The sequence below is a fragment of the Scyliorhinus torazame genome, chromosome 8 (genome assembly GCF_047496885.1).
Source record: "Scyliorhinus torazame isolate Kashiwa2021f chromosome 8, sScyTor2.1, whole genome shotgun sequence".
Taxonomy (NCBI): domain Eukaryota; kingdom Metazoa; phylum Chordata; class Chondrichthyes; order Carcharhiniformes; family Scyliorhinidae; genus Scyliorhinus; species Scyliorhinus torazame.
This window is the reverse complement of record NC_092714.1, coordinates 133,360,077-133,372,409: the sequence shown is the minus strand read 5'-3', so window position 1 is coordinate 133,372,409 and position 12,333 is coordinate 133,360,077. Positions and strand designations below refer to the sequence as shown.

Sequence of the window (12,333 nt, the reverse complement as noted above, 5' to 3'; positions counted from 1 at the left end):
TGCTGAGTTGGGATTCAAACCCGGGTCCCCAGATCATTATCCTGGGTCTCTGGATCACTACTCCAGCGACAAAAACACTATGCCACTGTCTCCCAGGACTGGACAGAGATGTGGGGAGAAGCAAGCATGGAGACAGTTCCGAGCTTAGACCTTATACTGTATGTATGCATGTAGCTAAGAGTAGTTAATAAATACTTAGTGTTAAACGCTATGAGACGTCAAACCTCTTTGTGAGACCTACCAAACTACACACAATATTTTACAACATTGAAAGTTAATTAATAGGTGGGGGAGATGAAATGGTCAGTAACTGGGAGATCACTTGGTGACATACAGATGTTGAACATGCATTGGCTCTCCCCGGTGTGGAGGATATTGTCCAATGAATAGGAAAAAACAAAACAAGAGAATTATAAGAGAAAGATTTGCATTCACTTAACACCTCAGTAACATCCTGAAGTGCTGCATTTGGGTTCATACTGCCCAGATCAGCTGGTGCTAGGTTTACGGTTTGTTGCTATTTCCTCCAGGCTTTTCATCAGTTTCTCCTCCTCTACAGGTGTTGCTCTTGTTTGGGCCAAAAGTAGATGAGTTGACACAGGTTTTCGATCTGATTGGGGGAAAAAAGTAGAGATGTTGAACATAACACTCTCAGAGAATGATAAACGCCCTTTTTAATGTGACGTCAGAAAACCGGAGAAGTTTGATATAATTTTAATCACATGACATGCCCACAGTAGAGATGCCACTTTAGAGCAGATCAGAAGCTAAGATTGAATAAATAATGAATATTACATATTTTGAAATAAAACAATGTTGTCGTTCAAACACATAGAATCACACAACACAGGAGGCAGCCATATTATAAAAGCAAAATGCTGCAGGTGTTGGAAATCTGAAATAAAAACAGAAAATGCTGGAAAAACTCAGCAAGGTGGGCAGCATCTGTGGAGAGAGAAACAGTTAATGTTTCGAGTCTGTCTGAAGAAGAGGCATACAGATTCCAAACTTTAAACCTGTTTCTCTATCCACAAATGGTGCCGAAACTCAGCATTTTGTTTATATTACAGGAGACAGCAGTGGGCAGCACGGTAGCACAGTGGTTAGACCAGTTGCTTCACAGCTCCAGGGTCCCAGGGTCGATTCCCAGCTTGGGTCACTGTCTGTGCGGAGTCTGCACGTTCTCCCCGTGTCTGCGTGGGTTTCCTCCGGGTGCTCCCACAGACCAAAGATGTGCAGGTTCGGTGGATTGGCTATGCTAAATTGCCCTTAGTGTACAAACATTGTTAGGTGGGGTTACAGGGATAGGGCGAACGTGTGGGGATAGGGTGGAGGTAGGGGCTTAGGTAGTCTTTCCAAGCGTTGGTGCAGACTCGATGGGCTGAATGGCCTCCTACACTGTAAATTCTATGATTCTATGATTTCCCATGATTCTATGATTTTGCCTATGCCAACTCTTTGTAAAGATCAATGTAGTCCCCTGGGCGGCACGTGACGCAGTGGGACTGTGGCACTGAGGACCCGTGTTCGAATTCCGGCCCTGGCTCCGTGTGGAGTTTGCACATTCTCCCCGTGTCAGCGTGTGTTTCACCCCCACAACCCAAAGATGTGCAGGTTTGGTGGATTGGCTACGCTAAATTGCCCCTTAATTGGAAAAAAATTAAATGAATTGGGCACTCGAAATATATTTTTTTAAATGATCAATGGAGTCCCAGTTTTATCCCCATAGCCCTAGAAATTTGTCCTCTTCAAGTACACTTCCAATTACAATTAGAAGTTCCGATGGAATCGGATTCCGCAACCCTTTCATTTACTGCACTCCAGAACAACACTGTCTCCCAGAGACCAGCTAACAACCTGGCACCAGGGTCCTGCTAATGCCCACTAATGGAGGTTAAGAAATGTACAAGAGTGCCTACATCAAACACTTAATCCCATGGTTCCAAAGTTAGATTAACAAAACAATCATCCATATTTTACTGGATTTACTGAACAAGACTGCAGTGAGCAAGTGGTTAATTTATGAAATAGGCTGCTGTTAATTCAAATGCAAAATGGATTTCTTTCAAAAAACTTGTTGACTTGGTGAGTTATTTGAGGTATGACATGCAGGTGTGGCATGCTGAGGCAGACCAGTAACCGCTGGGGATATAGACCCCAAAGCTCCCCACCACTGGGGTTTTCCTCATGTCTGAATATATTATAGACTCATTCAAAGATATTGATTGTACTGATTTGTCAGCAACTCTATTTTATCATGCACCTTCCAGGGTGGTAAAAGGTTTCCTCAAGACAGATTCCCTCGTCTGAGCCACTTCTTTAAACAATAGAGAGAGTGAAAGATATAGGTTTCATGTAGGAGAGAGTGAACAACTGGTTAAAATGGTGTCTCAAGACAGGCTCTGGGTGGGCTGAATCAATCGCTCTTACCCTAGAAATAGAGGCCACTGGGCTGTTGTACAGCCATGTTGGAGATGCAAGCCACACCACTGTATCTGCCCCCTGGGTTGCATTCCTCAGCCTGTTCTTCATCTTCGCATGGAAACCAGGCATGGAAGATCTCACAGCTAGCAAGAGAAAAGAATGCGTAGCTCTAGAATCAAATCTAAAATCTAATGAGATTTAAAGTCAAACTATGATGCACTATACCTCAGGTCAGTCATGCAGTGAAAGCAGATTAGTTTTGTCTTGGTGAAAAACCACCAAATTGTTTCATTTCATATTACCTTCTGTATCAGCCCAGCCAGGATGCATGCAAGAGAAGTGGATGTTCTTGTGTATTTTGGCCCATTGTTCAGTCATAACCACTTGTTGCCGCTGGGATGGAAAGATAAATTCAGCACAAAATAAGGACTCAATAGAGGGCAAAGTTTAATGCTCGTCCTCAAGTGGTTGCTTGGATTTCATTCAAAGTGCACAGCTGGGCAGGAAATTCAAAAAGGTTTGCATGTTAATCAGAATGGATTCCATTAGGTTCCAAAATTACTCTGATCTTGGTCAGCCAATAGTGATTACAGATTTGTTCGACATACTACTGTCACAGCAGTCGCCAACTTGTCCTTACCTAGGGTACAGTGTAGCAGAGCCAAAAAAGTGCAGACATTCCTCAAGTTGTTCAGTTCTAAATTTGATATGATTGCAAAGTAGAAATCTGCTTAGTGATTATTTAATGATACCATTGTCCTGTTAGATCTGTTGAGCAGATTCTGTGTGGAGTTTGTATGTTCTCCCGTGTCTGCGTGGGTTTCCTCCGGGTGCTCCAGTTTCCTCCCACAATCCAAAGATATGCAGGTTAGGTGGATTGGCCATGCTAATTTGCCCTTTAATGTCTAAAAAGGTTAGTTGGGGTAACCAGGCCGAAAAAGGGAGATGGCTAGTCGGCAGAGAGGGGGGGGGGGTCAACCCCCCATCCAGGCTGATCACGTGGAATGTGAGGGGTCTGAACGGGCCGGTTCGAGAGGGCCCGCGTGTTCTCTCATTTAAAGGGATTGAAGGTGGACGTGGCCATGCTGCAGGAGACTCACTTAAAACTCGCTGACCAAACAAGGTTAAGGAGGGGATGGGTGGGCCAGGTGTTCCATTCGGGGCTAGACTCAAAGACCAGAGGGAAGGCAATTCTGGTTAGTAAACGGGTGGCATTCGAGGCAGGGAGTATTGTGGTGGACAAGGGAGGCAGATACATAATGGTGAGCGGCAAGCTCACCAGGGGGCCCGGGTGGTGTTGGTGAATGTGTATGCCCCGAACTGGGATGATGCGAAATTCATGAGGCGCATGTTGGGTAAAATCCCGGACCTGGAGTCAAGTAACTTGATCATGGGGGGGGACTTTAACATTGTCTTGGATCCGGCGCTGGACTGGTCTAAGTCCAGGTCGGGAAAGAGACCGGCGGCGGCCAGGGCCCTGTGGGAGTTCATGGATCAGATGGGGGGGCGTGGACCCGTGGATATTTGCGCGGCCAAGGGCGAAGGAGTTCTCCTTTTTCGCCCACGTCCATAAAGTCTACTCGCGGATTGACTGTTTTGTGTTGAGTAGGGCGTTAATCCCAAGGGTGGAGGGGGTCGAGTATTCGGCCATTGCGGTCTCGGCCATGCCCCGCACTGGGTGGACTTGCGACTGGGGGCGGAGCGAGGGCAGCGCCCGCTCTGGAGACTGGATGTGGGACTGCTGGCGGACGAAGAGGTGTGTGCACGGATAGGGAGGAGCATTCAGAACTATGTGATAACAAATGACACAGTAGAGGTAACAGCAACAACGGTTTGGGAGGCTATGAAGGCGGTTATCAGAGGGGAGTTCATCTCTATTAGGTCCATCAGAGAGAAGAGGGAGAGGGAGAGGCTGGTGGGAGAGATGCTTAGGGTGGACAGGAAGCACGCGGAGACCCTCGAGGGGGGGCTGCTAAAGGAGCGCCGGAGATTACAGGCGGAGTTGGATTTGCTGACCATGGGGCAGGCGGAGGCACAGCTGAGGAAGGTGAAAGGGGCAGTCTACGAGTATGGGGAGAAAGCAAGCACCAACTTCGCAGGAGAGAGGCGGTCGGGGAGTGAGGGACAAGGAAGGTAATACGGTGTTGAGCCCAGAGAGGATCAATGACGTTTTCGGGGAGTTTTATGGGAAGTTGTACGAGTCAGAACCCCCGAGGGGAGGGGAAGGGCTGAAGCAATTTATGGATCGATTGAGGTTCCCAAGGGTGGACGAGGATCGGGTGGAGGGACTGGGAGCCCCGATTGAGTTGGAGGAGATAGTTTTTTAAAAAAAATAATTTTTATTAAAGGTTTTCATAAAATATCAATAACAAAATGAGAAAAAAAAAGAACTCAACAGGGTTAAGTACAAAACACAATCTAGAAAAACAACCCCCCATACCCCTCCCCCCTGTACATAAATAATAAATTAACATTAACACCCCGACTTAACACAACAGGTATATACACCCCCTCAGACCCTTCAGTGTAAATAACAAAAACAACAATAAAGTAACCCCCCCCCACCCCCCCGAGCTGCTGCTGCCATTGACCAATGTCTATCGTTCTGCCAGAAAGTCTAAGAACGGTTGCCACCGCCTAAAGAATCCTTGTACCGACCCTCCCAAGGCGAATTTCACCCTCTCCAATTTAATGAATCCTGCCATATCGCTGATCCAGGATTCCACGCTTTGGGGCCTTGCATCTTTCCACTGAAGAAGAATCCTTCGCCGGGCTACCAGGGACGCAAAGGCCAGAATTCCGGCCTCTTTCGCCTCCTGCACTCCCGGCTCCTCTGCCACCCCAAATATTGCGAGCTCCCAGCCCAGTTTGACCCTGGATCCTACTGTCCTCGCTACGCCCTTCCAAAATTCCTCCAGCGCTGGGCATGCCCAGAACATATGGGTGTGGTTTGCTGGGCTCCCTGAGCACCTAACACACCTGTCCTCACCCCCAAAAAACCGGCTCATCCTTGTCCCGGTCATGTGTGCCCTGTGCAGCACCTTAAACTGTATGAGGCTGAGCCTCGCGCATGAAGAGGAAGAGTTCACCCTCACTAGGGCATCTGCCCACATCCCTTCCTCAATCTCCTCTCCGAACTCCTCCTCCCACTTACCTTTTACCTCCACCACCGAGGCCTCCTCCTCCTGCATCACCTGGTAAGTTTCCGAGATCTCCCCCCCCCCCCCCCCCCCCCCCCCGAGAACACCCTGTCCTGTACTGTGTGTGGCAGTAGCCGCGGGAATTCCACCACCTGCCGTCTGGCAAACGCCCTTACCTGTAGTACCTGAAGGTGTTCCCCGGGGGGGAGCCCGTACTTCTCCTCCAGCTCACTCAAGCTCGCGAACCTCCCATCCACAAACAGGTCCCCCAACTTTCATATCCCTGCCCTGTGCCACCCCGTAAACCCTCCACCTGTTCTCCCTGGGGCAAACCGGTGGGTCCCCCGTATTGGGGTCCACGCTGAGGCCCCAAATTCCCCCCTGTGCCGCCTCCACTGCCCCCCAAATTTTGAGGGCAGCCACCACCACCGGGCTCGTGGTAAACCTCCTTGGAGGGAGCGGCAGCGGCGCCGTTGCCAGCGCCCCCAGACTCGTACCCACAAACGCCGTCTCCAGCCTCTTCCATGCAGCCTCCTCCCCCTCCATCACCCACTTGCGCACCATCGTCGTATTGGCGGCCCATTAGTACCCACAGAGGTTGGGCAGCGCCAGTCCCCCCTTATCTCTACTCCGCTCCAGGAACACCCTTCTCACACTCGGAGTCCCTCGCGCCCACACAAACCCCATTACACTCCTGTTAACCCGCCTGAAAAAGCCTTCGGGATAAACACGGGGAGGCACTGGAACAGGAACAAAAACCTCAGGAGCACCGTCATTTTGATTGACTGCACCCTACCCGCCAAGGACAGCGGCAACGCGTCCCACCTCTTGAACTCCTCCTCCATTTGTCTTGTAAAGTTAAGCCTACGCAGGGCCCCCCAGCTCCTGGCCACCTGGACCCCCAAATACCTGAAGCTCCTCTCCGCCCTTTTTAGTGGGAGCTCGCCAATCCCCCTCTCCTGGTCCCCTGGATGAACTACGACCAGCTCGCTCTTCCCCATATTGAGCTTGTACCACAAAAAGTCCCCGAATTCCCTAAGAATCCTCATTACCTCCGGCATTCCTCCCACCGGGACCGCCACATACAGCAGCAGGTCGTCTGCAGAAAGCGACACCCTATGCTCCTCCCCACCCCGCACCAACTCCCTCCAGTTCCTTGACTCCCTCAGTGCCATAGCCAGGGGTTCAATCGCCAGTGCGAAGAGCAGGGGGGACAGGGGCCACCCCTGCCTCGTCCCTCGGTGCAACCGAAAGTACTCGGATCTCCTCCTGTTTGTGGCCACACTCGCCATCGGCTCCTCCAGCCCAATTGGGGCCCCCAATCCCACCACCAGTCCCTCTTCAGCCTTTGGAAACCTTAATTGGTCCAGGAAACGGCCCATCCCTCCCTCCTCCCGTGGGGGCTCGGATCGGTACAATTCCTCGTAAAAGTCCCTGAAGACCCCATTGATGCCAACCCCACTCCGCACCACACTCCCTCCCCTGTCCTTAACTCCCCCGATCTCCCTAACTGCGTCCCGCTTCCGAAGTTGATGCGCCAGCATCCGGCTTGCCTTTTCACCATACTCGGAGATCGCCCCCTGGGCCTTCCTCCACTGCATCTCCGCCTTCCTGGTGGTCACCAGGTCGAATTTGGCCTGGAGGCTACGCCTCTTCCTCAACAATCTTTCCTCAGGCTCCTCAGCATACCTCCTGTCTACCCTCACCATCTCCCCCACCAGCCTCTCCCTCTCCCCCCGCTCCCTCCGCTCCTTGTGGGCCCTAATGGAGATCAGCTCTCCCCTCACCACCGCCTTCAGTGCCTCCCATGCCATCCCCACTCGGACCTCCCCGTTGTCATTGGTCTCCAAGTACCTCTCTATACTTCCTCGGACCCGCTCGCTCACCTCCTCGTCCGCCAACAGCCCCACCTCCAAGCGCCACAGCGGGCGCTGGTCCCTCTCCTCCCCCATCTCCAAGTCCACCCAATGCGGGGCGTGGTCCGAAATGGCTATTGCCGAATACTCAGTATCCTCTACTCTCGCTATCAGCGCCCTGCTCAAAATAAAAAAGTTGATTCGGGAATAAGCCTTATGGACATGTGAGAAGAATGAAAATTCCTTAGCCCCCGGCCTTGCAAATCTCCAAGGGTCCACCCTTCCATCTGGTCCATAAACCCCTTCAGCACTCCAGCCGCCGCCGGCTTCCTACCCGTCCTAGACCTGGAGCGATCCAATGCCGGATCCAGCACCGTGTTAAAGTCTCCCCCCATTTTCAGGCCCCCCACTTCCAAGTCTGGGATCCGACCCAACATACGCCGCATAAAACCCGCATCGTCCCAATTCGGGGCGTACACATTGACCAGTACCACCCTCACTCCCTGCAACTTACAACTTACCATTATGTACCTACCGCCATTATCTGCCACAATGCTCGACGCCTCGAATGACACCTTTCCCACCAAGATCGCCGCCCCTCAATTTTTGGCATCCAGCCCTGAGTGAAACACCTGACCTACCCACCCTTTCCTCAATCTTACCTGGTCTGCCACCTTCAGGTGTGTCTCCTGGAGCATAACTACATCCGCCTTGAGCCCCTTCAGGTGCGCGAACACGCGGGCCCGCTTAACCGGCCCATTCAGTCCCATTACATTCCAGGTTATCAGCCGGATCAGGGGGCTACCCGCCCCCCTCCCCCGCTGACTAGCCATGACCCCTCCTCGGCCAGCCACCGCCCGCACCCCACACCCGGCCCGATCCCCACAGCGGCATACCCCCGTCTCGACCCCCCCCCCCCCCCCCACTCGCCCCGGCTCCTCCTTGACCTTAGCAGCAGCAACTCGATCCCCCCCCCCGGGCTAGGACCCATCCTAGCTGATTCACTCCCCCCATTGCACTTCCGCAAGTCAGCTGACTCCTGCTGACCCCGGCCACTCCCGCCTCTCCTTCGAATCCTCCCATTGTGTGGCACACCCTCCTCTTCCGTTCCCCATCCATATTGGAGGAGGTAGTTAAGGGATTAGCAAGTATGCAGTCAGGCAAGGCCCCGGGTCCAGACGGCTTCCCTGTAGTATTGTACAATAGGTTCTCGGAGCTACTGAGCCCACTCCTGCTAAGAACCTTTAACGAGGCAAAGAAGAGAGGAACCCCCCCCCGACGATGTCGCAGGCATTGATCTCGCTCATTTTGAAGAGGGAGAAGGATCCGCTTCAATGTGGGTCCTACAGGCCGATATCGCTCCTGAATGTGGACGCCAAACTGCTGGCAATAATTCTGGCTACCAGAATAGAGGACTGCGTCCCGGGAGTGATCAAGGAGGACCAGACGGGTTTCGTCAAGGACAGGCAATTGAACACAAACGTGAGGAGGCTCCTGAATATTATTATGATGCCCTCGGAGGGAGGTGACGCAGACGTAGTGGCTGCAATGGATGCAGAGAAGGCCTTTGACAGGGTGGAGTGGGAGTACTTGTGGGAAGTGTTAGGTAGGTTTAGATTCTGGGAGGGATTCATAGGGTGGGTCAAGCTACTGTATCAGGCCCCCCTAGCAAGTGTGTCCACGAACCGACTGAGGTCGGAGTATTTCAGGCTGCACCGAGGGACGAGGCAGGTGAGCCCCTTGTCCCCGTTACTATTTGCCCTGGCAATTGAGCCATTGGCCATAGCGCCGAGGACTTCAAGGAACTGGAGGGGGCTGGTCCGGGGGGGCGGGGGGTCGGGGGCGGGGGGGGGGGGGGGGGCGCACCAGATTTCCCTCTACGCATATGACCTGCTGTTGTATATTTCGGACCCGCTCGAGGGGATGGGGGAGGTTATGCGGATCCTGGGGGACTTTGGGAGCTTTGCGGGGTACAAGTTGAATGTGGGGAAAAGTGAGCTGTTTGTAATCCACGCTAGGGGTCAGGAGGAGAGATTGGGAGAGCTCCCGCTCAGGATGGTGGAGAGGAGCTTTTGTTACTTAGGTATACAGGTGGCTAGGAACTGGGATGCCCCATACAGGCTCAATTTATCTCGGCTTGTAGAGCAGATAGAGAGAGACTTTAAAAGGTGGGACATGCTCCCGCTTTCCCTGGTGGGAAGAGTGCAGACTGTGAAGATGATGATTCTTCCCAGATTCCTGTTCGTTTTTCAGTGCCTCCCTATTTTCATCCCCAAATCCCTCTTCATGCGGGTGAACAGGATTATCACGGGATTTGTGTGGGCAAACAAGACCCCCACGAGTCAAAAGACTGTTCTTGGAGCCGGGGGGGGGGGGGGTGGAGAGTTGGCACTGCCGAACTTCTGTAGCTACTATTGGCGGCTAATGTGGCCATGATTAGGAAATGGGTAATGGAGGAGGGGTCGGCGTGGGGGCGGCTAGTGCCTAGGGGCACTAGTAACGGCACCGCTGCCGTTCTCGCCGGCACGATACATCACAAGCCCGGTGGTGACGGCGGCACTGAGGATCTGGGGTCAGTGGAGAAGGCACAGGAAGGAGGAGGGGGCCTCAGTTTGGACCCTGATATGGAACAACCATAGATTTGCTCCAGGCAAGATAGACGGGGGGTTCCAAAGCTGGTATAGGGCAGGCATTAGAAGGATGGGAGACCTGTTTATAGAGGGGACTTTCCCTAGCTTGAAGGCGCTGGAGGAGAGGTTCGACCTGCCATCGGGCAATGCTTTCAGATACCTCCAGGTCCGGGACTTTCTCAAAAAACAGGTGGGGACATTTCCGCTGCTACCCCCTCGAAGGATACAGGACAGGATGGTGTCTGGCATCTGGGTAGGAGAGGGGAAGGTGTCGGACATATACCAGGAGCTGCAGGAGGTGGAGGAAGCCTCTGTGGAGGAGCTGAAGGGCAAGTGGGAGGAGGAGCTGGGCAAGGTGCTAGATGACGGCCTGTGGGTTGATGCCCTGGGCAGGGTAAATTTGTCCGCATCATGTGCGAGGCTCAGTTTAATTCAGTTTAAGGTGGTACACCGGGCTCACATGACGACGGCGAGAATGAGCAAGTACTTTGGGGTGAAGGACAGGTGCGTGGGATGTGCAGGGAGTCCGACGAACCATGTCCATATGTTTTGGGCATGCCCGGCGCTTAAAGAATTCTGGCAGGGCTTTGCGAGGGCTATGTCCAGGGCTTTGGACACGCGGGTGAAGCCCAGTCCAACAATAGCGATCTTTGGGGTGTCGGAGGATCCGGGAGTGCAGGAAACGAAAGAGGCTGAGGTGTTGGCCTTTGCCTCCCTGGTAGCCCAGAGACGGATCTAGTTAATGTGGAGGGACTCGAAACCCCCGGGTGTGGAGACCTGGGTTAGCGATATGGCGGGGTTCCTCAGCCTGGAGAGAATAAAGTTCGCCTTGAGAGGGTCCTTGCTGGGGTTCTCCAGGCGGTGGCAACCTTTCCTTGACTTTCTAGGGGAGCGGTAAAATGTCAGCAGCAGCAGCAACTGGGGGGGTCGGGGGGGGGGTCGGTGGGCGATGGGTGCTCAGGTGGGGGGAATTGTCTATTTAATGTATATTTGTGTTTTGTATAATGATAACAGCCACCTAGTTTTGTTAAATATTTTTCGTTCATTTTTCTGTTCTGTAAAAATTCTGGTTGAAAAAAGCTTTAATAAAAACAATTTTTAAAAAAACATAACCTCCTTGCTTTTGTACTCTCTCTACTAATAAAGCCAAGGATCCCATCTGCCTTTTAAACAGCATTTCCAACAAGTCACTTCCTACATGTCCTATGTATACAGCCAAGATCTCTGTTCCTGAGCTCCTTTTTACCATTTGGTCCTAATTAGCTCTCATATTTCTAGGGCAGCACGGTAGCACAGTGGTTAGCACCACTGCCATGTGGAGTTTGCACATTCTCCCCGTGTTTTTGTGGGTCTCACTCCCACAACCCAAAATAATATGCAGGGTAGGTGGATTAGCCACACTAAATTGCCCCTTAATTGGAAAAAAATTAGAAGTGGGTATTCTAAATTTAGATTTTTAAAAACCAAACAAGCTCTCCTTTTTCTTCCTACCAAAATGTATCACTTCACATTCTATGTTAACTTTCCTCTGCATAGTGTGTGCCCATGGTCTGTGTCTTATCATTAATCCTCCTGAAGTCTCGAACTGAGCTCCCAATTGTTTACTGGATTTCTAAGTTTTGTATCCTTTGCAAACTTTGTAATTGTCGAGTTGATATTCAAGTCCAATTCATTAATAGATACAAAAACAAAGCTGTGTTCCCAATACCGATCCCTGAGCAATGTCCACGTCACTCCGGTGATGAAGAGGTTTCTGCCCCTCAGCTATTTTGTCTCCACAGAGCCACTGTCCATTTAATACCATGGGCTTTCATTTTGCTAACAAATCTATTATGTAGTACTTTGTGAGGGAAAAAAACTTTTTATATGTCCATATACCATTAACCCTCTTAACCCTCTCCATTTCTTAAGAAAAACTACAATTTGTCTTTAACAAGTCCACGCTAACTTTCATTATCACCCATGATGAACAAAAAGCCAATTAATTTTGGCCTGATTATGGTGTCAGCATTGAAATTAGGCTGACTGGCCGAGACTTGCCAGGTTTATCCCCTTCCACTTTTTTAAAAAAAGGGATATAATACTCGGGCACCATCCCTGTATCCAAGGAGAATTGGAAGGTTGTGGCCAAAACCTCTGCAATTCCCAATCTGACTTTCTTCAGTAACGTAAAATAGGTCTCCTTTGGAGAGGGTGACTTTTCTATTTTGGGGAGGAGGAATCTTTTAATTGTATCTTATTTAAGTATTGTACCCGTATCAATATTGTTATTCCCTCCACCTT

At 51.3% G+C, this 12,333-nt stretch overlaps 1 protein-coding gene across 1 annotated transcript in view; it reads right to left on the bottom strand.

The window, feature by feature from the left end:
* Window positions 1-488: 488 nt before the first annotated feature.
* dhrs12 (dehydrogenase/reductase (SDR family) member 12) overlaps window positions 489-12,333 on the bottom strand; it is a 36,043-nt gene continuing 24,198 nt past the window's right edge. The window contains 5 exon segments of the mRNA XM_072515529.1: window positions 489-610; window positions 2,431-2,478; window positions 2,481-2,567; window positions 2,727-2,817; window positions 10,920-10,929. Coding sequence (XP_072371630.1) covers window positions 489-610; window positions 2,431-2,478; window positions 2,481-2,567; window positions 2,727-2,817; window positions 10,920-10,929 — 358 coding nt within the window.